General features: G+C 37.2%; 1 protein-coding gene across 1 annotated transcript; it reads left to right on the plus strand.

Moving 5' to 3' along the window:
* Positions 1 to 15,037: 15,037 nt before the first annotated feature.
* Positions 15,038 to 16,315, plus strand: LOC121203712 (serine/threonine-protein phosphatase 7 long form homolog). The gene is made up of 4 exons (XM_041074155.1): positions 15,038 to 15,094; positions 15,203 to 15,918; positions 16,010 to 16,091; positions 16,181 to 16,315. The coding sequence occupies exons 1-4, from the start codon at positions 15,038 to 15,040 to the stop codon at positions 16,313 to 16,315; spliced, it is 990 nt and encodes a 329-aa protein (XP_040930089.1).
* The last annotated feature ends 9,048 nt before the right edge of the window (positions 16,316 to 25,363 follow it).

Raw genomic sequence — 25,363 nt, forward strand, 5'->3', positions numbered from 1 at the left:
TCAAAATTATACGAGTCGTTAAGGTGTGGCAATAGTGGTGTGCATGTCTAGGATTGGATCCGAAGGGAGCTTGGTACTTAAGCAGTCCGACGGACTCACCTCCTCTTTTCTGGTTTCGTACCTGGTGCACAGCTCTCATTCACTTTAACCTATATTAAAAGTATCTTATACATCACCAACTAAGTTTTTCCAAACTAAGTAATACGGAATGTTTTGTACGCATCAATGTGGCGCACCGGATCCGGTCGTAACGTCTAGGCCAGGTTTGGGGTGTTACATTTAGTGGTATCTGAGCCTAGGTTGCAACAACTCGGCTGTGGAATGGGTTTACAAAAATGAAGATCTTCAAAAAAAATCGATTTTTAAAATCTGGACTCCTGAAGGTGGCATTCCGAATCTCTGGCCCAAGCCTGTAAGTATTCTGATTTTTTCTGAATGTATTCTGAATTATCTATCTGTACTAAAACTTTACTAGAATACTCTAGATAAGATGCTACTGAAATCCTAGAAAAGCTTGCTAAAAGACTGAGACTGTACCTAGACATCGATTCTGTGAAAACCAATTCTGAATTACTGTCTGAATCATAAAACATCTGTAATAAACATTGGAATGATATTAATGCATAAAATTCGTAATCAGATAATACGATATGAGTACGCAAGCAGCTCGAGGTAGAGGCCGTGGACGAGGCCGAGGAAGAGCTGGAGCGGGATCTTCATCTTCAGGGCATATGCCAGCGGCAGAAGCACCGGTACCTTCGGCAACGGAAGTGGAATCACATGATCGTGGTACCGGGGATGACGCCCTGTCGCAGGCAATGCTTCGAGTTCTGGAAAGGGTTGCCGGGGCATGTTCGGGTAACGGAATTCGAGGATCGATTTCTGAACGACTCTGGGCTAACGGAGTGGAGATCTTAAGGGGTGTGTCTGGTGTAGCCCCGAATGTGGCTGAATATTGGTTGGAGGCCATGGAGCGAATTATGGATGACTTGGACTGTTCTATGGAGCAGAAGCTGAAGGGGGCCGTATCGTTGCTGCGAGATGAGGCTTATCAATGGTGGCTCACCGTGAAGGATGGAACCCCAACTGATAGGGTTACTTGGGAGCTGCTTAAGACAGCCTTTAAAGGAAAGTACGTCAGGGCAAGTTATGTGGACACCCGTAGGAAAGAATTCCTGAATCTGGTCCAAAGAGGCAAAACTGTTGCTGAGTACGAGGTTGAATTTCTAAGGCTGAGTAAGTATGCTGTGGCAATAGTTTCTACGGAGTATGAGCGTAGCGTTCGCTTTGAGGATGGACTCAGAGATGACCTTAAGGTGCTGATTACTCCGCAGAGGGAGCGTGACTTCGCGGTTCTGGTGGAAAAAGCTAAGATCTCTGAGGAGGTAAAGCGTACTGAGAGGCAGAAACGTGAGAACGATCGGAACCATTTTCGGAGGGATTCTGGACCTTCGGGTGGAGCAAACAAGAATGTCAAAAGGGCGAGAGTGGAGGAGCCAGTTCGAGCCGTTCCGATAAATGTGGTTAGACCGCCAATCTATGGGGACTGTGGTAAGGTACACTTGGGTGAGTGTAGGAAACGTTCTGGTGCTTGTTCCCGATGCGGATCTATGGAGCACAGAGTTAAGGACTATCCACAGAGAGCTGATCAGGCTCAGGTTGCTGTACAAAGCGTTGTGCAACCCATGAGAGGTGGACCACAACCACCGAGAGAACATGGACAAGGTAGGGGCGAAAATGGGAATGGAAATGGTCGAGGTCGAGGTCGAGGGGCGCCTGGTAGGGGAGCCGAAAATACTGAGGCTCGACAGCCAACGTTGGTATATGTAGCTCGTCGTCGAGAGGAGGGCGACGCACCTGATGTCATAACTGGTACGTTTTTAGTTTCTAATATGCCGTATACTGCCTTGGTGGATATTAGATCTACTCATTCTTATGTTGCGTGTGCCATATCTGGCTCATTGGGAGTGCATTCTGAGAAGATAGTGAGTGGGGTATCTGTGCTAAGTCCCTTGGGTCACTCGGTTAGGGTAGATAAGCTGTATAAGTATGTACCCTTAGAAACTCAAGGTAGGATCTTTTTTGGCGATCTAATGGAGTTTCCGTTTGGAGAGTTTGACATCATTCTGGGAATGGACTGGCTTGTTAAGCATAAGGCGACTCTGGACTGTGCTGCTAAGCGAATGGTGCTGAGGACCACGGAAGGGGATAAGGTTATGGTGATAGGTGAACGAAGGGACTATTTGTCTAATGTGATATCGGCATTGAGGGCTAAAAAGTGGATTCGGAAAGGTTGTGAGGCCTATTTGGCATTTGTAAGTCAAACAGATGTAGAGGGGCTGACAGTGGATAAGGTTAGGACTGTAAAAGAGTTCCAAGATATCTTTCCGGAGGAGCTTCCGGGATTGCCTCCAAACCGAGAAGTCGAATTTGGAATCGACCTGTTGCCTGGGACAGCACCAGTGTCCATTGCACCATATAGGATGGCACCGAAGGAGTTAGTGGAGTTAAAGGCGCAAATTCAAGAATTGTTGGATAGGGGCTTTATTAGGCCAAGTGTGTCTCCATGGGGAGAACCGGTGCTATTCGTGAAGAAGAAGGATGGGACGATGCGTATGTGCATTGATTATCGCCAGTTGAACAAACTGACGATTAAGAAAAAGTAGCTTCTGCCAAGGATTGACGATCTGTTCGACCAGCTTAAAGGAGCTTTTGTATTTTCCAAGATCGATCTTCAATCTGGATATCATCAGTTAAGGGTCAAGGAGGCAGATATTCATAAGACAGCATTCAGGACTCGTTATGGTCATTATGAGTTTCTAGTTATGCCATTTGGACAAACAAACGCTCTTGCAGCGTTTATGGATCTGATGAATCGTGTGTTCCAACCATTTCTGGATCGGTTCGTGGTCGTCTTTATTGATGATATTCTGGTATATTCTGAAACCGAAGCAAAACATGATGAGCATCTCCGCACTGTGTTGCAAGTGTTAAGGGAGAAGGAACTTTATACGAAGTTCAGCAAGTGTGAGTTCTGGTTGAGGGAGGTAACCTTTTTGGGGCATGTGGTCTCTGCAGAGGGGATTAAAGTGGATCCTCGAAAAATTGAAGCAATTTTGGAATGGAAGCCACCTAGGTCGGTTTCAGAAATTTGAAGTTTCCTAGGGTTGGCAGGATACTACAGAAGGTTTGTGGAAGGTTTTCTGTGATGGCAGCACCTCTCACAAAACTCATAAGGAAAGGAGTACCGTTTGTATGGACGGAGAAGCAGCAAGAAGCTTTTGAGAGGTTGAAGAAAGTTCTGACTGAAGCACCTGTGTTAATTCAACCAGAGTTTGGGAAAGATTTTACTATGTACAGTGATGCATCACACGTAGGTTTGGGTTGTGTGTTGATGCAAGAGGGTAAGGTGGTCGCTTATGCGTCTCGACAACTTAAGCCTCACGAAGGAAACTATACCACTCATGATTTGGAGTTAGCAGCAGTGATCTTTGCGCTTAAAATCTGGAGACATTACTTGTGTGGAGAAAGGTGTATTATATACACAGATCATAAGAGTCTCATGTATTTGCTGACTCAGAAGGAACTGAACCTTAGGCAAAGGAGATGGATCGAGTTGCTTAAGGATTATGATTGTTCAATCGAATGTCACCCAGGCAGGGCTAATGTGGTAGCCGATGCTCTAAGTCGTAGAGCTGTATCTGATCTGAGAGCAATGTTTGCTCGTCTAAGTCTGTATGATGATGGAAGCCTGTTGGCTGAATTGCAAGTAAGGCCAACCTGGGTGGATCAGATTAAGGAAAAGCAGTTGAAAGATGAGTCTTTGGTCCCTCATTTTCAACAAGTTAAGGAAGGGGAAACTTCTGAGTTTGGGTTAAATGATGATGGGGTTCTGTGTTTTCGAAGTATAATTTGTGTTCTGAAGGACTCTGACTTGAGACAGTCAATTTTGAAGGAAGCTCATGGGGGACTTTGTGCCATGCATCCTGGAGGGAATAAGTTGTACCATGACTTGCGAGAACTGTATTGGTGGCTTGGACTCAAGCGAGAGGTAACGGAATTTGTGGGGAAATGTCTGACATGCCGGCAAGTGAAAGCTGAGCATCAGTTATCTTCTGGATTATTGCAACCAGTAACAATACCACTTTGGAAGTGGGAGAGGGTAACCATGGACTTTGTGAGTGGGCTACCCTTGACACCATCGAAGAAAGACTCGATATGGGTAATTGTGGATAAGTTGACCAAGTCGGCTCATTTTATACCTGTTCGCACAGACTTTTCTCTTCAGAAGTTAGCCAAGTTGTATGTGGCGGAGATTGTGCGACTGCATGGAGTTCCGGTTTTGATTATCTCTGATCGGGATCCTAGATTCACATCTCGGTTTTGGCAAAAGCTACATGAGGCGTTGGGAACGCGATTGAACTTTAGTGCGGCTTTCCATCCCCAAACTGATGGTCAGTCGGAAAGAGTTATTCAGATTCTGGAAGACATGCTGAGGGGATGTGTTATTGATTTCCGAGGTAGTTGGGAGGATTACTTGCCTTTGGCAGAGTTTGCATACAACAATAGTTATCAGTCGAGTATTCGAATGGCACCTTATGAAGCATTGTATGGGCGGAGGTGTCGAACACCTAGTTGTTGGACTGAACTGGGGGAGCGACAAGTTCTTGGACCTGAGTCGGTGGCAGATACTGAGGATAAGGTCAAGTTAATTAGAGATCGGTTAAAGAAATCGTCTGATAGGCAAAAGTCGTATGCAGATCTGAAGCGTAAGGAGATTGAATACTCAGTGGGCGATATGGTCTTCTTGAAGGTTTCACCTTGGAAGAAGATACTAAGGTTTGGTAAGAAGGGCAAGTTGAGTCCGCGGTTCATTGGGCCTTATCGGATTTTGAAGCGAGTAGGCCCAGTGGCTTATCAGTTGGAATTGCCTTCAAAGTTAGACAGGATTCACGATGTTTTTCACGTCTCCATGTTGAGGCGCTATCGTTCTGACCCTACTCATGTCGTGCCGGTTGTAGAAATTGAGGTGCGAGCTTATTTTCCTTTGAGGTGGAGCCGGTACAAATATTGGATCGAGACGTTAAGGTTCTGAGGAGGAAACCTGTACCATTAGTGAAAGTGCTTTGGCGTAACCATGGCAGAGAAGAAACTACTTGGGAGCCAGAGGAGGCAATGCAACAACAATACCCTCATCTGTTCGGGTCACATAAATTTCGAGGACAAAATTTCTTTAAGGAGGGTAGAGTTGTAATGCCCCAAATTTTTTGGGAATTCTGAAAAAGGTTGTAAAATTAAAAATTCTATGTTCTGCTTGTTATGTGTAGGTTTAATTGTGATAGTGGGCCTCTAGAAGGCCCAAGCTTAGGACAATCCGATAGTTTTAATTAATTTTAATTCCATTAGAGAAAGTGGTTCTGGTAAATTGGGCTTTGAGGAATTAATTGTGTAAAATAGATCACAAGGAAGCAAGTGGTGAAGTGGCATGTGACGCCACAGGGAAGGCTATAAGTGGCGTGTGGAAGCTAGCGAGGACCCAGGTTCAAGTCACATTGATAGCAAAACAAGGGATTAATTTTTATGAACAGAAAAGGTAAGTAGTGGAACTGAAGTAAAAGTCTGTCAGGAGGAGTTTGAGGTGCTCAGGAGATTGAGTAAGGAGGGGATAAGGGAGAGGATTTAGGAGCTGATCAAGGAGGATGGTGTTGGCCGAATAGTAGACTCTTGAGGAGCAAGAGTTGGCCGGCCAAGGGTTTCTTTAGGGGGATAAATTTCGGCTAGGTCAAAGGCTAGGTATAAATTCGGCATTTGGGAGTGTTGTGCCGTTTCTTTTCTTTTCTGACCATTCTTCCTTCTCTTCCTTTCTTTTCTTTTTTTGCTCTCCATCTATCTTCCTTCTTCTTTCCCCATAGCCGAATCCTTCCATTATTCTATTCATCTCCACGTTCTTATCATTGTTCTTAAGCCTTATATACAAAAGCCGAAATCCCGAAAGCTTGATTCTTTTTGTGCCGATTTCTTATAACCAAAAACCACATCTCTTCTCTTCATCATTTGTGGCCGATTCACCAGCCCTCTAAAACCTCAAGTTTTGACGATAAGACCATAGCAAAACCCTCTCGTTTTACCTTTCTAAACACAAGTTGCAAAAAGCCGAAAACCCCACATTAAAAGGAACTTGGCCGAATACTGAAGTCACTGAAAGATCGACTTTTGTTATCATCTGAGGGCTTAGATCTACATTGGGATCTAGTGGGAAACTCATTGGAATCAGTCACTAAGGAATCGGTGGTAAGTCTTCTCCAAAACTTAGTCTTCTTACATATTTTAGGAAAAGCCGAAATCCCTAAAAGTTAGAGAGATTGTCGATTTGGACTTGTAACCCTGAGGGGTCGTAAGAACTATTTTGTTTTGGTAATAGCGTGATTTAGAGGCGGTTGATCAAGGGCTTGGACAGGTGGAACGATCGGATCTTTGGAGTTAACCATCTTTCGGCAGTAAGGTAAGAGCAATAAGGGTTTTAGGCATGTTTGGCCGAATGTGGTAGGGGACTATATACTCAATCTTGTTTCGATATTTGGAGTAATGTTAAGTGATTCAATTGTAGGCAGTTCGTGTGTAGATCTCGTCGAGGAAATCCCAAAACAGGTGTGTAACTGACAGCCTCTCATAGGCTAGATCGGCAAAAAACGAAAAGCCGAAATACCGAAAAGCCAGTATTTTGGGCACTTGCGAGTGTGCGAATGCTCGTAAGACGTATGGGTAATTATTACTGGTAATCGAAAGTGATAAAACTGCAGTACGCGCGATTTCGTGCGTTTTGATATTTTGGGCTTAATGGGCCAAAACTGGGTCAATGGGCCAACGGGCCCAATTCGGTAAGAACACTCGGTAAGAGTTTCTGGCTAAACGTAATGGCTACGATATGCATGAAAACCTTGGAAATAGTTAGATGTACTAGAATACCCCTATTTATGCAAAATTACCATTATACCCCTATGTATGCAAAATGACCTTTATACCCCTAGGGTTAATTTTTGTCTGAAAAGCATGATGAATTAAATCTGTATGATGTATGCCATGAATGTATATCTGTTGCATGGGGACATGGGTTATATTATGGAGGAAGCATCCTAGTGGCTATGCCACAAATTATCTGTTCTGGTGGCCCTGCCACATATATCTGTTCTGGTGGCACTGCCACAAAATATCTGTATCTGGTGACTCTGTCACATTTTCTGTATCTGGCAGCCATGCTGCATATTTCTGTGGTGTGTAGCGGTTGGGTGGGTCGAGTAGTCTCCCCACATGGTGAAAGGATGGTATGGGGTGCACATGGTTGGATATGGTTGGGTTTCTGCATAAGCATGATATATCTGTTCTGATCTGTTCTAGGCCTATGGGCCTTATTCTGAAATCTGTTCTGGGCTAAGGCCAGCTTATTCTGTCTCTGTGGTTTGAACTGATTTAGGCTATGGTTGGGTTGAATTACACACTGAGTTTCCCAAAACTCACCCCTTATTTACATCCTCGCAGGTAATCCTCAACCATAGTGGGCTTGGAGCTGTGAGAGATTCGGACTGGCCACATGTTTCTACGAACCTGGTTTCTTTCTGGTGAACTGGACGTCCTTTTAATTTCATTTATGGTTTTGGATTTTAAGTGTAATAAGGTCGTTTAACTATTTTTATGGTTTTTTTTTACTTTTATTATTTTATTTTATTATGATGAAAAACTATGATAACTAAGGAAAATGGGTTAGCTTTAGGACGCGTTTTTAAAAACATTAAGGGATTTCAAAATAACATGATTACAAGTAAGACTTCAGCTAAGCAAACGTTTTCAAACTTAATCATTTTCTTAAGGTAGACATAACCAGACGGTTTTCTCAAAATTATACGTGTCGTTAAGGTGTGGCAATAGTGGTGTGCATGTCTAGGATTGGATCCGAAGGGAGCTTGGTACTTAAGCAGTCCGACGGACTCACCTCCTCTTTTTCTGGTTTCCTACCTGGTGCACAGCTCTCATTCACTTTAACCTATATTAAAAGTATCTTATACATCACCAACTAAGTTTTTCCAAACTAAGTAATACGGAATGTTTTGTACGCATCAATGTAGCGCACCGGATCCGGTCATAACGTCTAAGCCGGGTTTGGGGTGTTACATAAACCTAATAATAATCATATAATAATTATTTCTATCTCAAATTTGTGGTCTCGAAACAACTGTTCCGACGAGGCCCTAATTCGGGATGTTATAATTCCATCGAATTTCAACGTTCAACCATAACATGACAATTTGTCTACATTTCACAACTTATGATTAATTTCATTATGTGTATCATCTTATACATATCAACACAATCATACAGTTCAATTCAAGCATATTAACATGCATATTTAAGTTACACGAACTTACCTTGAAAATGGTTCGTATTTGAATTTTAACTAATCCGAAACCTTTTGCTTTCCTCGATCTAGTTCCGTGATTGGTCTTTCCAGATCTATATGGGTAAATTTAACTATTAGTTTATCACATTTCATATACATTTGCATCCCATTACATCCTAGGTAAAATTATCTTTTTGCCCCTATCCTTTTTAAAAATTATGATTTCGTCCCTATGCTCGGAAAATAAAATTCATGAAATTTAACCCTCTTTCCAAGCCTAGCCGAAATTTATATACTACATTTATAGCACATAAATTTCACAAATTTCAAAATTTTCCATGGGTTTTACCACTTTTCCATTTTAGTCCCTAAATCAAGTTTTCATCAAAAATTACTTTGTAAAAGTTGTTTATCTGTAAATAACTTTTCATTTTCTACCATAAATTTCTAATTTTCAGCATATTCATCCATGACCCAAATTTCATACCTTGATAACTTTTCAAATAAATCCTCAAAATAGAAAGATTAGACTATCTTGATTCCAAAAATATAGAAATTACTAAAAACGGGACTTGGTTTCATACCTTTTAAGCTTGAAAAGTTTTCTTCCTCTCTCCTAGGGTTTACATAAAAAATTTGGGGAAGATGATATGAAATTAGATGATTTTTTTCTTTTTAATTAATTATCATCTATTAATTTTTATTGATTTCCAATTTAGATCCTACCCTTTTTTAATTTTTTCATGGATGAGTCATTAAAATATCTACTAACTACCCTTCAATGGTCTAATTACCATATAAGGACCTTAAGTTTTGAATTCATAGCTATTTGATACCTATAGCTACTAGAACCCAACTTTTGCATTTTATACAATTTAGTCCTTTCCCTAATTAAACACACAATCGGTAAAATTTTCGTATCAAAATTTTCATGTGACCTTCCTATCATGATGCCAACTATAAAATAAAATTTTATTTTTAGCTCAAATTTGTGTTCCTAAAACCACTGTTCCGATCTCACCGAAAATGGGCTGTTACACTCAATGTGGTAGAAACCACCGTATAACATAAATGCAGAAAAGCTATCGGATAACATATAATGTGATAAAATCGCCAGTATCATATAATGCAATAAAATCGTCAATCCCCCCATTACTCTAGGTGCAGTACACTAACTACGTATAAATGCGAGCTTAATATGCCACCAGTACTCCACGGAACTCCTCTGTCAACCACAAATAACCCATCCCAATGCAGATGCAATATGTTACACAATCTCATACATAGCCATAAATCATACTTTCACATTTTATTGGCATTTTCAATATATGCCCTTAATTATCAAATACTTTCAGTGAATGGAAATAATATTCCAACTTTCAATTTACCAATAAAATGGTATCATTCAACAAATCACAATTTCATGTTCATTTATAACTTTTCTTTGTGTGCATGTATAGCAGCCTTTCGAACATATCATAACAAGCCACTTGTACGAATATATCATGCATAAGACTTATTTCATTCATAATCATGCATACATACAACCCAAAAATATATCAAACTAACCAAACATTCATGACAATGTCAATCAATTAATCATTAAGTCAAACTAGCAACAATACTAACATGCCAAATAGTTAGGGCTCATAACGTACCTGATTCGGCCACTTACAAATTTAATTACTTTGCCATTAAACCAAGCCAAATCAACAAGCTAAATCTTCTATTCAATAGTAATAAATATAATTATTAATTAATTTTTTATAGTTTAGGTCCCACACCTTATTTACGCTCTTTTGCAACACACTAGCGAATCTTGCGGTTTCTTTAATAGACTTTAAAACGAGCCTAAATTAAATTTAAAAAATCAGAATATAACTCAATTAATTCACCTCTTAAACAAACCCTAAAGACCCATTTATGGGCTTGATCCAATCGTTACAATTACGATTATTTTTCGAATCCAAACTAGTTAGATTTCGTACACTATTTTGATGGGACCCATACGCGCGAATGTCTTTCAGCTTTATTGTTGATTTGGAGCGTTCGGGTCAGCACCTAACACATTTAAGTACTAAAAATTCAGTAGCTAATCTTGATTAAAATCCTTCATTTCATCAATCCATAACCTTTTTCCTAAAATCTATATCGAAACAACTAACTAGTTTATGATTACTCACACTTACGCTTCCTGAATTGTCAAATCTGATTTGCCAATTGGTCAAGAACAATTTTTCCTAATTAAAACATGTTTCAAATCTAGTTAAAATGGGTTCAAGAACCAAAAATCATGCTGGAAAAATATGTAAAAGAATTAAAGAAAAATAGCCACATTTCTTGCCCATAGGCACACGCACCACCACCCATGGTGGCCAATTTTGGGACTGATCTAAAACCACTTTTGGATTTGATTAAAAAGATGGAAAATACCTATTAAATCTTTAAAAATACCCTAAATTATAGATCTGAAAATTTAGATTTTTATTTATCAATATTTAACAAGAACAATATAGAGAAAGAGATCTTACACAAGCTAGATGCTATGGGCGACAATGGCACTTCTTGGCAATTTTACGAATCGATTTTGGAGACTCAAGATTTTAGATTGGGGCTGATTTGAACTTAGGTTCTAAAATTAAATTCCATGCTTTCACATTTAACAACTAACCACTTAGCTAACTCCTTATTTTTTGATATAATTCTACATTCTCATTAAGCTAAATTTTTGGGATGTTATAGAACATGTTGAGTTGTGACATACTGAACGAATTTTCCCAAAATTTTACTGGGATAAAATCGTCAAAATTTTACCAATAGTAAGATTGTCAAAAGTTTACTAGGGTAAAGTTGGTGTGAGAAAATTATTTAATACATAGATATTAAAGTTTATTTTGGGAAATAGAAAAAATGAATCAAGCTGAATCATATTACAGAGTATTGGGTCAAATAGGCCCAAGAAATACTCGTAATTGGACTCGATGTGAGAGAGGCCCAAAACCCCTTATGTAAGAAGGTGGGACGAAAAAATCCTAGTATTATTAACTAAGGTTGTCGCCCCCTATATCCAAGATAAACTAGGATGTTGTTTTTCTAGTGGAAATAAACTTCTACAACTCTACAAGGGTTCTACTTTCTCTTCCTATAAATAGATGGCATCGGTAAAACTATTTACACAATTTTTGAGAGATTGTTATTCTACCGAAAAATAAAAAGAATTTATTTTCAACTTATAAATATATTTTCCAGAATAAAAATTTTACTGGTTTCTATTATAGAAGAGAGAATTTTCGTTTTAACCCTAAAAAGAAGACTTTTTCTAGCTTTGTGTTTTGATTTAATTGGTTCGAGCCCATACTCAAAGTAGCTCATGGTACGAGAATATTAGAGAAAATCATTTGGTTCAAAGCGGAAAACATCAAGGATCTGCTTATCCAAAAACACAGGTACGATTTCAGTCTAAGGTTTATTGCTATAAATATCACAAATCAAGTCAATTTTCAAATTTTTTATTTTCTATTATATAAAAAAATCATTTTCAAATCAATTTTTTTCTAACAATCTTCACTCTGCAGACGTCAACTATTTTCAATCTAGCCTGACATGATGGTGATTGGCCTTCAATTGATTTGACCGGTTGGCTAGAATTCCTATTTTTGGTAAAACAAAAGTTGATCATCATTATTTTATTAGTTTTCACTAACTTTTTCCTCCTAATTGACAACTTTTCTGCTTTTTCAGGCATAAATCAGTTCCTTTAAACAGATTTTTCTCTGACCATTCAAAATGTGTTCTATTTTGGCCAATATGATCAATGTTGTACTATTTGGGTAATTTTTTATTTTTTTTACTTGGAAAAAAAAGAAATTTGTTAAATATTAAAAAAATTTTAAAAATTAGAATTTTGGGCAAGGCCAAGTGCCCGCTTGAAAAGTCTAAAGGTTTTGACAAAAATATAGACCTAAAAATTAGGTTTGGATAAAAAAATAAAACTTGTTTTCTAAATAGATCAGGCCTCGAATAGGTTTTTTATTCAAGTTCAGCTCGAATTAGCATAATTTTTTTTGCTACTATTTCGTTAACATATTGTTACAATTTTGTTATTGTTTAAATAATATATAACTCTTATTTTATTATTAATTTGTCTACTATTGTAAAAACACTTGCTAAATTGTAACTATCTTAATATTATAAGTATAAAAACTTTTTTAATGTAAACATTTATTTTAATTTTTTTGTGGATTTAATTTATTATATTTTTAAATTTATTTTTTTATAAAAAAATTAAAAAAATTTTAATATGAAGAAATCAAGTCCAACTTGAATTTAACATTATTAACCGGATTTAAGTTAATTTTACCTAAAATTGCATCCCGGCACCATCACGTCTACATAGCAGAATTCCCCCAATTAATACAGCAGAACCCTCCATATTTATTCCCAAAGACGATAATAGGGTTTTTTACTAAAAAAATATAAAAAAATTCAAAAATTCAAAAATAATACATAAAAAAATGTAATTACGAAAATGGTATGTCAGAGTGGTCACGCCAATCTGACAGGCGGCACCACCCTGACAAATAGTACCAAAACAGTAAAAAAAACTGAAAAAAAAGGGGGACATGTTGGTGCCAGAGGCGGCACCAGTGTTGCCTCTGGCAGAGGCGGCACCGGTGTCAGCTGCTTTTGGTGTCGATTTGACCCCTCATGCAGAGGGGTTTTGTTTTTTGTTTGGGGGACCATAATATATGGTCCCCAAGCTTCATTTTCGGCAAAGAAGAAGAAGAAGAAGAAGAAGAAGAAGAGAGAAGAAGGGAAGAAGAGAAGAAGAAGAAAGAAAAAGAAGGAGAGGAGGAGAAGGAGGCCGGCGGCTGAGAGAAGAAAAAAGAAAAAGAAAAAGAGAAGGAGAAGAAGAAGAGGGAAGGAAAAAGAAGGAAAGAAAAAGGTAATTTTTTTTATAAATTTGAGTAATTAATGTTAGTTTAATAACGTTTTAGATTTAAATCAGATATAATTTTTATTTTTATTTCTTTCTAAGGTGTTATTTGGTTAAGAAGAGATATTAAGGTATGTTCGTATTTATTTTATATTTTCATTGAAGTATTAAGCATTTATGTGTAAAGAATATTTTTTTGTTATTATTTTATGTAATTTATTTGTTAAGTGTGTGTTTTAGGTTGTTTAAAAAGATTTTTTTAATTTATTTGACTTATTATAGAATTTTTTTTATTTTTTTATTTTTTATGTGATCGGGGTTTTAAACTTTTTACAAAAAATAGTAAAAAATTTAAAAATTAAAAATATATTAATGAAAAAAAATACGAGAAGAAATAAAATACGAAAAAAACTTTTTTGGGGAAAGTGGTGGTGACGAGTTTTTTGTTAAAATAATATAAAAAAATGAAATATGAAAATAGTATAATTAAAAAAAATCCGAAAATAAAAAAATACGAACAATGTGCCAAAGTCAGGTTACTTATTAAATTAATATAAAAAAACTTAAATAATACATTTGAAAGATTTTATGCTACAATAAAATACCAAAATAATATATTTTAAAAAATAATATACGAAAAAAATATGAATAAAGTGCTAAAATTAGGGTTATTTATTAAAAAAATATAAAAAATACTTAAATAATACATTTGAAGCATTATGTACTAAAATAATATAAAGAAATAAAATACGAAAATAATATATTTTAAAAAATAATATACGAAAATAAAAAAATTACGAAGAAAGTATCAAAATCAGGGTTATTTAGTATAAAACCCTTAATATAAAGAAACAGATAATTAATACATTTGATTTTTTTTTGCTAAAATAATATAAAAAATAAAATAAGAAAATAATATATTTTAAAAAATAATATACGAAAAAAATATGAATAAAGTGCTAAAATCAGGGATATTTATTGAAAAAATATAAAAAAATACTGAAATAATACATTTGAAACATTATGTACTAAAATAATATGAAGAAATAAAATACGAAAATAATATATTTTAAAAAATAAGATACAAAAAAATACGAAAAAAGTGTCAAAATCAGGGTTATTTATTAAATTAGTATAAAAAAACACTTACATAATATACCTAATACATTTGAAACATTTTTTGCTAAAATAATATAAAAAATAAAATAGGAAAATAATATATTTTAAAAAATAATATACGAAAAAATATGAATAAAGTGCTAAAATCAGGGTTATTTATTAAAAAATATTTAAAACACTTAAATAATATATTTAAAACATTATGTACTAAAATAAGGGTTTTAAAATTAAATAATACGAAAGTAATATATTTAAAAAAAAGATACGAAAAAAATACGAAAAAGTGTCAAAATCAGTGTTATTTATTAAATTAATATAAAAAAATACTTACATAATACATTTAAAACATTTTTTCTAAAATAATATAAAAAATAATATACGAAAATATTTTACTTATTATCATTTTAAAATAATAATAATATTTGTATTTAAATTGGATATATTTAATTTTTTAATGTAGTATAGCAAAAGAAAATGTTGTCGAAAAAATTGTTTGCTATTTTTTTTATAAGTTATTCTAATAAATATTTAAAATCTATCAAACAATAAAATTAATAACCAAAATTTATTTTGAAATTGCAGGCATCGCAATGGCTTCATTGATCAATAAGGAACTTTCTCACATATGTGACACAGTTAATAATACGGTAATATATTGTTATTTGTTACGCAAGGGTTTCATTAAAAAAGATCTACGTAATTTAAGAAAATAAATTATGTTATTATAACTATTTTTTGTAATTTAACACTGTCAGGACTCGTACCGCATATTAAGGGGCAGGGTGAATGGTGTAGGATATTCCCCGGATGCAGGACTGATGCCGTACTTAGAGCTAGCTGGATTCGGATCAGTAGCATTGACCCGGACGTTCGATTTGCGATACGATTTAATATCCGCATTGGTCGAGCGTTGGCGACCGGAGACCCACACTTTTCATTTACCGTGTGGGGAGTGCACAGTTACTCTGGAGGATGTTGCATTGCAGTTTGGGCTCCCATTCGACGGGGATGCCGTCACGGGCGTAAGTGCGATAGCTGAACCGGCTGCACTTTGTTACAGCCTACTAGGAGCCTCGCCCGGTGATGCTGAGTCTACTTTTTCGGAGTTGAAATTTACATGGCTAAAAGCCAATTTTCAACATTTATCAGATAATGCCACTGAAGAAGAGTTGGTGTGCGCAGCTCGAGCGTACATTATGCATATCATAGGGGGTGTATTGATGCCCAATTCGAACAACAACAATGTTCATATCCAGTATTTACCTCTGTTAACTGATCTGCGTAGTGTTCGCTCCTATAGTTGGGGTTCCGCAGTTCTGGCAATGTTGTATCGTGAGCTTTGTCGGACGACAAAGCCTAATGCTGTAGACATGGGCGGATGCCTTATATTGTTGCAATCATGGGCTCTTTATCGGATGCCATTCTTGGCATCGGTTAGTCACCAACCATACGTATATCCGCTAGTTAACAGGTGATAAAATTTAACTTGTTAGTAATTGGCAATTTCTTTATAATAATACTATTCTAATGAAACTACATTTACTTGAAAATTGTTTTCGTAGATGGAGTATTTATCCGGGTATCGGGAGGTCGTACACTGTCCCGATATATCATCTGATGATTGAACAACATGCCGGGGAAGGGGTAAGCTATTCAAATATTCGTGACATGTAATTGATTTTTATATCTTACTCCAACCGTGTTAAATTTTAATCATGGTATTAATCGTGCAGTTTATATGGATGCCATACCGTAGACCAGAAATTGCGGCTATTATACCCTCGTCTGCCTATGTTGATTCTCAGTTGTGGTGCACAAACGCACCAATTATCAGTTTCAATGTAGTCGAGTGGTACCACGGAGATTGAGTACTACGATAGTTTGGTTGCATCCAGTACATCCCGGATCCGCCAATGCAGGTGGGGGAGGAGGTTCACGGTAAGGACAAGAGAGGGAGACATGGACAACATTGGGGGTTACGCACCGGAGATATATTGCGGTGTGGGAGAGTCGGATGGCTCGAAGACCTCAGATGGATATGTCTTCCGATTTGCGCCCATCGTTAGAGTACATACAATGGTACTTTAGTATGGGGAAGCCATATTTACTTGGTGGGCAGTCGACTATAGTCCCCTCGCACGTGCAGCGATCTGGGGAATACGAGCCAGTGGCCGATATAGAGCCCGATCCACAGCCAGATGCCGAGCATGACCCAGAGCCGGAGCCCGAGGTACAGCCGGAGGCCGAGTCCGAGCGATCGCATTCACATTCGACTGATACTTCTTATCATCCGGATTTGGCAGGTAATGACTATTTCCCGGGCTCGTCATCGCATTCACTTTCGGCTGATACTTCTTATCATCCGGATTTTGCGGGCAATGACAATTTCTCGGGCTCATCGGGGGGCGGATACCATTACAGATTTGATATTTTTGGGTCGTACACACCGCAGCATAGCACCTCTCCCGGCCCATATCCACCGCATTATAGCACTGCCCTCGGCCCGTATCCACTGCAGTACTCCACTCCTACTGGGTTGTATCCACCGCAACATGGCACTCCTCCCGGCTCAAGTTCATCGATGCCATTCGAGCCATATGATTTTTCTTCTATGTATCAGACACCCTCACCTGCGACTGAAGAGGATGTTGGTCGTCGCGATCACCCACAACGTGAACGTCGACCTCCGCAGAAATATACCCCTAGGACCACACCATCGAACCATCAATTTTAGGGGTTTCTTCAGTTTTGATATTAAAAAGTTTGTATTTTTTGTATATATTTAATTTGGACATTTTTGAACATTAAAACACTAAAACTTGTATCAAACTTAGTCTTGTAATATAAATTGGAACAAACTTTAAATACATTACAACAGTAATCTAATTTGAACATTAATTAAATTGGAACATACTATTACCGGTATATATAGAGATTTCATGGGCGTATGAAATAGATGATACATATTTAGTTATATATGCAAGTTGAGTAAATGTAAACTCAACCAGTACCTTGTTTGTATATGTCAATTTGTTGATTGAGTGTAGGTATGTGACACCCCTAATTTGACCCTAGTCGGAAAGCGGTTCCGGGACCGCTAAACCGAGTCACCAAATTATTTGAATATGATATTTATTGTCTAAAATAAATGTGTGAAAATTTTAAGCTTCGATTTAGTAAATTTCATGTGAATTTAGTCAATAGGACTTATGTGTGACATTTTTGAAATGTGATAGATCAAAACATAAGGACCTATTAGTGCATGTTGAAAAAGGGGGGACTTGCATGTCAATTTTTCCCCCCCATCTAGTAGTGGCCGGCCATGACATTAGGATGGACAAAGGGTGATGGGCAAAACATGTCATAGACATGTTGTGTTGGTGCATCATGGGAGGAAACAATAAAATAAAATAAGGAGTATGGGTAATAAAATAATAATGGAAAGGTAAATGATGATGAAAAAAATTGTCTCATCCATGTTTCCCCCCCCCCTTTGCCGTGAATTGAAGAAAGAAAACAAAAAAAAAGTGTTCATTCTTGAACATCTTTGGCCGAATAGAGGAAAGAAAGGAAGGGGAAGAGCTTGAGAAAATCGGCTATGGTGGTTTGCTAGACTAAGGTATGTTTGATGTTGTCCTTGACATTCATGCATGTTTTTAGTTGTTAGTTTGAGTTCTACCTAGCCCATGGTTTAAATCATTGCTATGAGATGGAGATGATATTCGGCCATGGGTGTTGTCTTCTTGGTTGATGTTTGATGTTGTGGTGATGAGGCATGAAGATGAGTTAAGTTTCGGCTAAGGTGGATTTGTGTTGATGTCATTTGCATGCTAAGTGTAAAGCTTTGTAATGATACATGTGATGGTGATTGATGACTCTTGGATTTTCTTTTTGGCATTTTTGAGTTAGACATTAAGTTCTTTGTGTAACCCATGACCAAAATTGAATGGTATGGTGTCTTGATGCATTCGGCCATGGTAGAAAGTAGATGTAAAATGGTAGTAAGGTGAAGTGCAAAATGTTAGTATTTGATTACTAGTGTATATATGCGTATTAGCCGAGTTTTGAACTTGAAACAAAATGATATATAAGCAATACAAGTAACTATACTTGTAGGAAGTATTAAGCATATAATCGGCCTCAACATAGATATGCATATTCGGCCATAGGAAGAAGATTGGTGTTGCATGTATTCGGCTAGAGGCAAGCATATTGATGCTTTTATCTTGGCTTAGACAATCGGCTAAAAGAGAGTGTGGGCTAATATGTTGAATTGATTTATGATTTCATATGTATGTGACTTTAATGTCTAATGTATATATATATGGGCTAAGTACCTTGAGTTCCTCTTTTGATGCTCAAATGATTAAATCAATTTATTTGTTAAATTAAGCTCAAGAGCTTAGAGGACCAAAGTTGGATAAGGGAAGGGAAAAAGTGATCGAATAGCCGCCGAAATTGTTCGACCACATCCGAGGTAAGTTTTAAGTGTTTAAACGTTGAGTAAATTCAATTATAATAGGACATGATGAGTTGATTTAATAAGATATGATGTGGCCATGATATGTTCTAAGCTCAAATGGTAAGTTCTTAAGTGTTTGAGCTTGGGAATTTAAGGGTAATTTGAAATAGTCTGCTTCGGACAGCAGCAGTAACGTGACTTTAGAAAATCACCATAAATTTATGGACTTGAATTAGAGGCTGAATGAGACATGAAATTAAAGCTTAATGAGTCTAGTTTCTTATAAAAGAAACTGTGTAAGCAAAGGAATTTCCAATAATGAGATATTTAAAGTTGTGTGAGACGGTGTCAGAATGACTCCGAAATCCCCTGTTCTGTTTTTAGAAAATCATTATAAATTGTACAAAAATGGTTATAAGATAAAATTTATATGCTTAGACTCCTTAATGAGTCTAGTTTCAAATTAAATCAAATACAACACATTTTGAATTCTGTAAATTGAGAAATTTGATTCGTAGTGAAGAGTGGTCAGATTAGTCAAACAGTGAAACAGGGGAAACTTTAAGAAAAATCTGGTATTTATTGGCCAAACCTAAAATTCTGGAAATTTTATGCATGGAATATATACGAGTCTATATTCAGGAAAAATTAACGGAAAGTGATTTGGAGTTTTGTAGCTCCAGTTATAAATAATTTAGTGACTATTGCTCAGGAAAAACAGCTTGTGCTGAATTTGAGATTATGTTGTGAACCTTGATAAACTTGTTTTAGTTGCTCATAAGCTATTGATTAAACCCATACTTGAATTCTAAATCGTGATATTGTAAGTTTATGAGTATTCGAATATGAAATGATAGTATGGCGTAATGACCGATGTGATGAATGTGAAAGTGTATATATGTGATAAGGCCTAATGGCCGATGTGATGAATGTGAAAGTGTATATATGTGATAAGGCCTAATGGCCGATGTGATGAATGTGAAAGTGTATATATGTGACAGGGCCGAGTGGCCAACGTGATGGATGTGAAAGTGTATAAATGTGATAAGTCCCGAAGGGCATTTGTGTCAGTACTATATCCGGGTTAAAACCCCGCAGGCTTTATGCGAGAATATTATCACTGATTAATGTCCGTAAGCTTCGTGCTCGTACTATATCCGAGCTCTAAAGACCCGATGACTACGTGTGGGGATTTTGCCCGGGTAAGACCCGATAACTTCGTGTGGAGATTATGTCCGGGTAAGACTTCGTAATAAGAATTGCTTATAAATATATTCAATGCGAAAGGTTAAACAGGTATGTACTCCAAGTTTATATGTGAGCTTGATTTGCACTAAATCATAAGGTAGTTATGTGATGCATACGAGAGCAATCTATGAGACTATTCCTATGATTATGTGACATCGGATCAGTGTGAGAGGTTATGTGAAATCATACGATATATCGATGTCACATGAGCTCACTTTTATGTGAAAGTTTATCTGCCTATTGTATATGATGAGATGTGCATATTCGGTAAAGGGATGGTATGCCCGAAGGAAGAGTGAAATAAAAATACGAACAACTAGGTTATAATTTGATTGTTATCTGTTGACACTGCTTAAAACTTACTAAGCATTGTAATGCTTACTCCGTTTACTCTGTTTCCTCTGTTTTATAGATCTCATTGCGAAGCTACAGGCTCGGGGATCGTCAGCAACTAGTCACACTATCACTATCCACTGTTTGGTACTGCTATGTTTTGGATTATCTTATGGCATGTATAAAATAGACTAGTGGCGGAAGAATATTTTGGTTAATGTATATAAGCCATGCGAAAATGGCATCTTTTGAATGTTTACTTAGAGAAGTTTAAATTTTATCCCTGGCCGTGCTTAGTACTTATCTAAATGAATGACCTTTATTTCAAGAAAAAGTTCAAAATTTTACGGTTCTGACATGAGTTACAAGCCCAGTAATGCCCCTTACCTATTCCGGCGACGATCACGGGATAGGGGTGTTACAAGGTAATTGGTAAAAATGTTTGGTTATGTGTGCTTCATGAGAATTAAATGATGATTATATTAAGTTTTATTGTGTAATTGACCATGGGATCCATGAAATGGTGAGTTCATGATTAGTTGTAAATGATATTATGATAAATATCATTATCCAAATCCCGTACTATAATATAATTTGTTTTTAGTGAATAAGGGTCGGAGCTGTGGAACAGCAAAGCAAGGGTAACTTTAAAGAATAAATTGTACTAATTGGCTAAATAAAAAATTCTAAAAATTTTATGGTAAAAAGATATGTGAGCTTAGTTTCTAGAAAAATTAACGGATCTTAATTTGGAGTTCTGTAGCTCCAGATATAAATAAATTCGTAACTGCAACTCTAAAAAACAGCTTGATAGATTTTTAACAAATAGAGGAATATTTGCAATATAATTTTTTTCATATAAAATAAATACATTACAACATAAGTTCAATTCCTACCTGATCGTGACGATTGTCCGACATGATAGTTTCGCTGCGGGCATTTACTCCGATTATGACCAGCTAACCTGCATAATCCACAACGCGTACCGTCAGATTTCTCCCTAATGTCCATTTCATTACGGATTCTAGTTGATTGCGGACGACCTCTTGGATTCCTGCGTAGCCCTCTGTCTGGGACAAGTTCGAAAGTTATCGGAGGCACTTCCCATGTAGACAAGTCGGGCAGGACAGGGAATTCGTTTTTCCCATACACGTAACGTGCGATTGAGTGTGTACACATCTTCGACAAATTGTTCAACATTAAGGTTCACCTTAGCACACGCTGCAACGACATGCGCACACGGGTAATGAAGTGTTTGGAATCTCCTACAATCGCATTGTCTATTCCGGAGATCACCTCCGTAGGACCTAGGTGGTAGACCGGGCCGACGACCAATGGTCTCCGTAACTCGAAACGTTTCAAGGCGTCGTGAATATATTTCTACATTCATCGACCTCGCCATCCGACGGTTTGCAACCATTGCATCCCTAATATCTTCGAGAAATATGTGTCCCGCCTCAATCTGGTTAACTTGTTGCTGACCCATTCTTGGCATCAAGGTAGCCAACCTGTAGAATGTAGCCGAGAAGACTATTGAAATCAGAAGGTGTCATGTTTTCAACAATACAGCGTTGACCCCCTCAACTAAGTTTGTGGTCATTTGACCATAACGAAAGCCCTCGTCAAAACTTTGAGCCCATTGCCACGACTCCATAGTGCCCAACCACTGTCGAAAAGATGTATTTGTTTGACCCTCCATGTCACTCTCAAGTCGAGTCATCCTTTGGCAAAAAAATGTGTGGCTCTGGCTCGTACGCTGTATATGTATTAAGAATAGATAAGTTACAGTATTGCCCTAAAAACTTATATTGAAAGGATAAGGCAATCGTTTACCTATTTTCACAAATTGTCTTTTCCAGTCTACATTTTTATAATCTCTAATGAAGTTAGCTGCGATGTGACGGATGCAGTAAACGGATCTCCATGGTACACCGGAACGTCTAATGGCGGCAATTAATCCTTTCCCTCTATCAGAGATAATACAAATATTATCGTTGCTAATAACATACCTCCGCAGGTTGGTAAGGAAGAATTCCCACGATTCCATGTTCTCCTTATCTACAATGGCAAATGCTATCGGGAGCACGTTCCTATTGCCGTCTTGAGCAACCACAATAAGTAAGATCTGTGTATATTTTCCATATAGCCAGGTCCCATCCACTTGCACAAATGGCTTGCAGTGGGGAAATGCGCGCACACATGGATCAAACGTCCAAAACATCCGATGGAAAATTCGTTTTCCCAACTGTAGTTGGTCATCCGGGCCGTAATAAGGTCGTGTCTGTAACTCAATAACGGTCTCTGGTACGTACTCCCGCATAGCGGCTATCCATCCCTGTAGCTCGTTATACGACGCATTGAAATCCCCATACAATTGCTCTATTGCCATCTGTTTTGCTATCCATGCCTTTCGATATGACACTCGATACTGAAATCGTGCTTGTATTTTGGAAATCAGTACCGAAACTTTAATGGTCGGCATGTCCTTCACCATTGGCATGATACACGTACAAATAGTTTTAGAATCAAGTTTTCGATGATCTTCTGTCATACGTGTTGATGTGCATGTGTGAGGCCCAACAAATTTGCGTATCTCCCACATCTGCGAATTTTGAATAAATGCAGCTCGTACCCGCCAATTGCAGCCTTCCCCCGACTTCCAACACTCCCCAATATATAATGTCGGTTTCGACACTGCAACTTTATAATCTACTGATATATTCATGCTATACCGCTTAATAGCAAATACGCACTCTTCTTTACTTTCGAATCTCTGGCCGACGAATAACTCCTCAGGATCAGAATTTACGGCCAGTCGGTGAGTAGGAAGTATTTCAGGGTACTCTGGAAACTCGGCTACATGCGCCGCGTCGGGGTCTATGAGCGACATGTCTGGCCCAGGATTATTGTGAATCACAACACGTCGCATCTGGTTCCCGACCGAAGACGCGTTAATGTTTCTATCGTCATTCACGTCTTCATCATCAATATCATCGGGGACATCGTCCACATCGGGATCACTATCACTATCGACTTCTTGATAACAAGGATCACTACTATCGTAACCATCATCACCAACCACATCCATATCGGGTGTAACATTAAGATCGATATCGATCCCACCTATAGTCGATTCACTATCAACGTACGATATTGGAGCCACCATGCACGGTTCTTGAGCTCTATGTTCTTCACCATATGCAGTGAGATTTTCATTTTCCTCCATACCGGCTAACTCAGCAAATAAGTGAATCGGTGCATTTTTGTCACTCCCATTCCCACAGTAAAGAGCGATCATTGTCTCCACGTCTTCGTCGTCTACAAGTTCCATTTCAGTGGATTTGATTGGATCTGTCGAAACTGGAAACTTGTAGAAAAGTTTCGAGATCCTTCTCCCACAACGTCTGACAATTTTTACGTTAATTCTTCCTTTCATATCATCCAACGAGACATTTCTATTAAATCTTATTGCTATTTGTTGCCGACATTCAAATATACATCCAACGGTTGTTGTCAAGATAATTCCATCGAAATAAACGCATACGAAAAATTGATTATCCATCTTCAATGCTCAATCTGTTAAAAAATAAATAAACTTTCTCAAAATAATTTCGAACACCAAATAAACTACTTAAATAAAAAATTTTAATTACTCAATATGCAATTTTTGTCATTCATAAGCTCATAGTTTTTCAGTTCTCATTTTATACATAAATAACATTTATCTTTACATTTAACCATTTAAAATCAACCTAAAACGAGTTTTTTACCCTAATAATATAAAAAATAAAATAAAATACTAAAATAGGTTGTTTGAAAGATTAAGTGCCAAAAGTGCCAAAAATGGTACTTAATCTTTCAAACAACTTATTTCGCTATTTTTTTTATTTTTATATAATATGGGTAAAAAATCTACCTAAAACACATATAAGAAAATAATATATTCTTTACATAACATAAATAGGCTTTTTTAGGTTTTTTTAACAATAATAATAACTAACAATAATTATGATTTTTTACTAACAATAATAACAATATTCATAACTGACAACAAAAAATAATAAAAATCAACAATAATAATAACAGCAAAAGCACATTAACAATATAAAAATTCATTATTTAAAAAAATTTATACCTTCTTTTTTTCTTCTCCTTCTTTTTCTTCCTTCTCTTCTCCTTTCTTTCCTTTTATTTTCTTCTCATTGTTGCTGAATCTTGCTTCCGGGGTTGCTGGTTCTGCTTGGTTTTATAGTGCTTAGGTGCCGCCTGTGGGACCCACACAACTGGTGCCGTCTCTGTTTAGAGACAACACTGGTGCCGCCTCTGCCAGAGACAACACTGGTGCCGCCTCTGCCAGAGACAACACTGGTGCCGCCTCTGGCACCCACATGTCCAATATTTTACTTTTTTTTTTCGTTTTTCAGCTTTTTTTTATTTTCAAAGTTTTTTTTACTATTTTGATACTGTTTGTCAGGGTGGTGCCGCCTGTCAGAGTGGCGTGACCACCTTGACTATACCATTTTCGTAATTACTTTTTTTACTGTATTATTTTCGAATTTTTTAATTTTTTGTATATTTTTTTAATAAAAAACCCACGATAATAGGAAAGGAACATAAACAAATAATAAATGCTGTTGACTTTGGTGGGGAAGAGAAATAGAATAGCGGAGGTTGGAATGTCGCTGTCAGTTGTTACAAAGGAAAAGATGCGGCGGAATCCAAATTTATTGATTGATTCCACAGCACCAGAATCACATCAACCCGGGAGGATTGAGGTGGGGGGGGAGTCTTTGTTTCTTTCCCGTTTGCTACTAATGTTTAGTCAGATTTTGTGCATGCAATATATAAATAAACAAAAACGATGAAACTAAGA

The sequence above is a fragment of the Gossypium hirsutum genome, chromosome A07, assembly GCF_007990345.1.
Source record: "Gossypium hirsutum isolate 1008001.06 chromosome A07, Gossypium_hirsutum_v2.1, whole genome shotgun sequence".
Taxonomy (NCBI): Eukaryota; Viridiplantae; Streptophyta; class Magnoliopsida; order Malvales; family Malvaceae; genus Gossypium; species Gossypium hirsutum.

Excerpts from the sequence above, each read along its gene's own strand:
- LOC121203712 (XM_041074155.1), top strand. The coding sequence starts at position 15,038 with ATGGCTTCATTGATCAATAAGGAACTTTCTCACATATGTGACACAGTT. Across the intron at positions 15,919-16,009 it reads GTATATCCGCTAGTTAACAG|ATGGAGTATTTATCCGGGTA; the intron begins GTGATAAAATTT and ends TTGTTTTCGTAG. Across the intron at positions 16,092-16,180 it reads AACAACATGCCGGGGAAGGG|TTTATATGGATGCCATACCG; the intron begins GTAAGCTATTCA and ends TTAATCGTGCAG.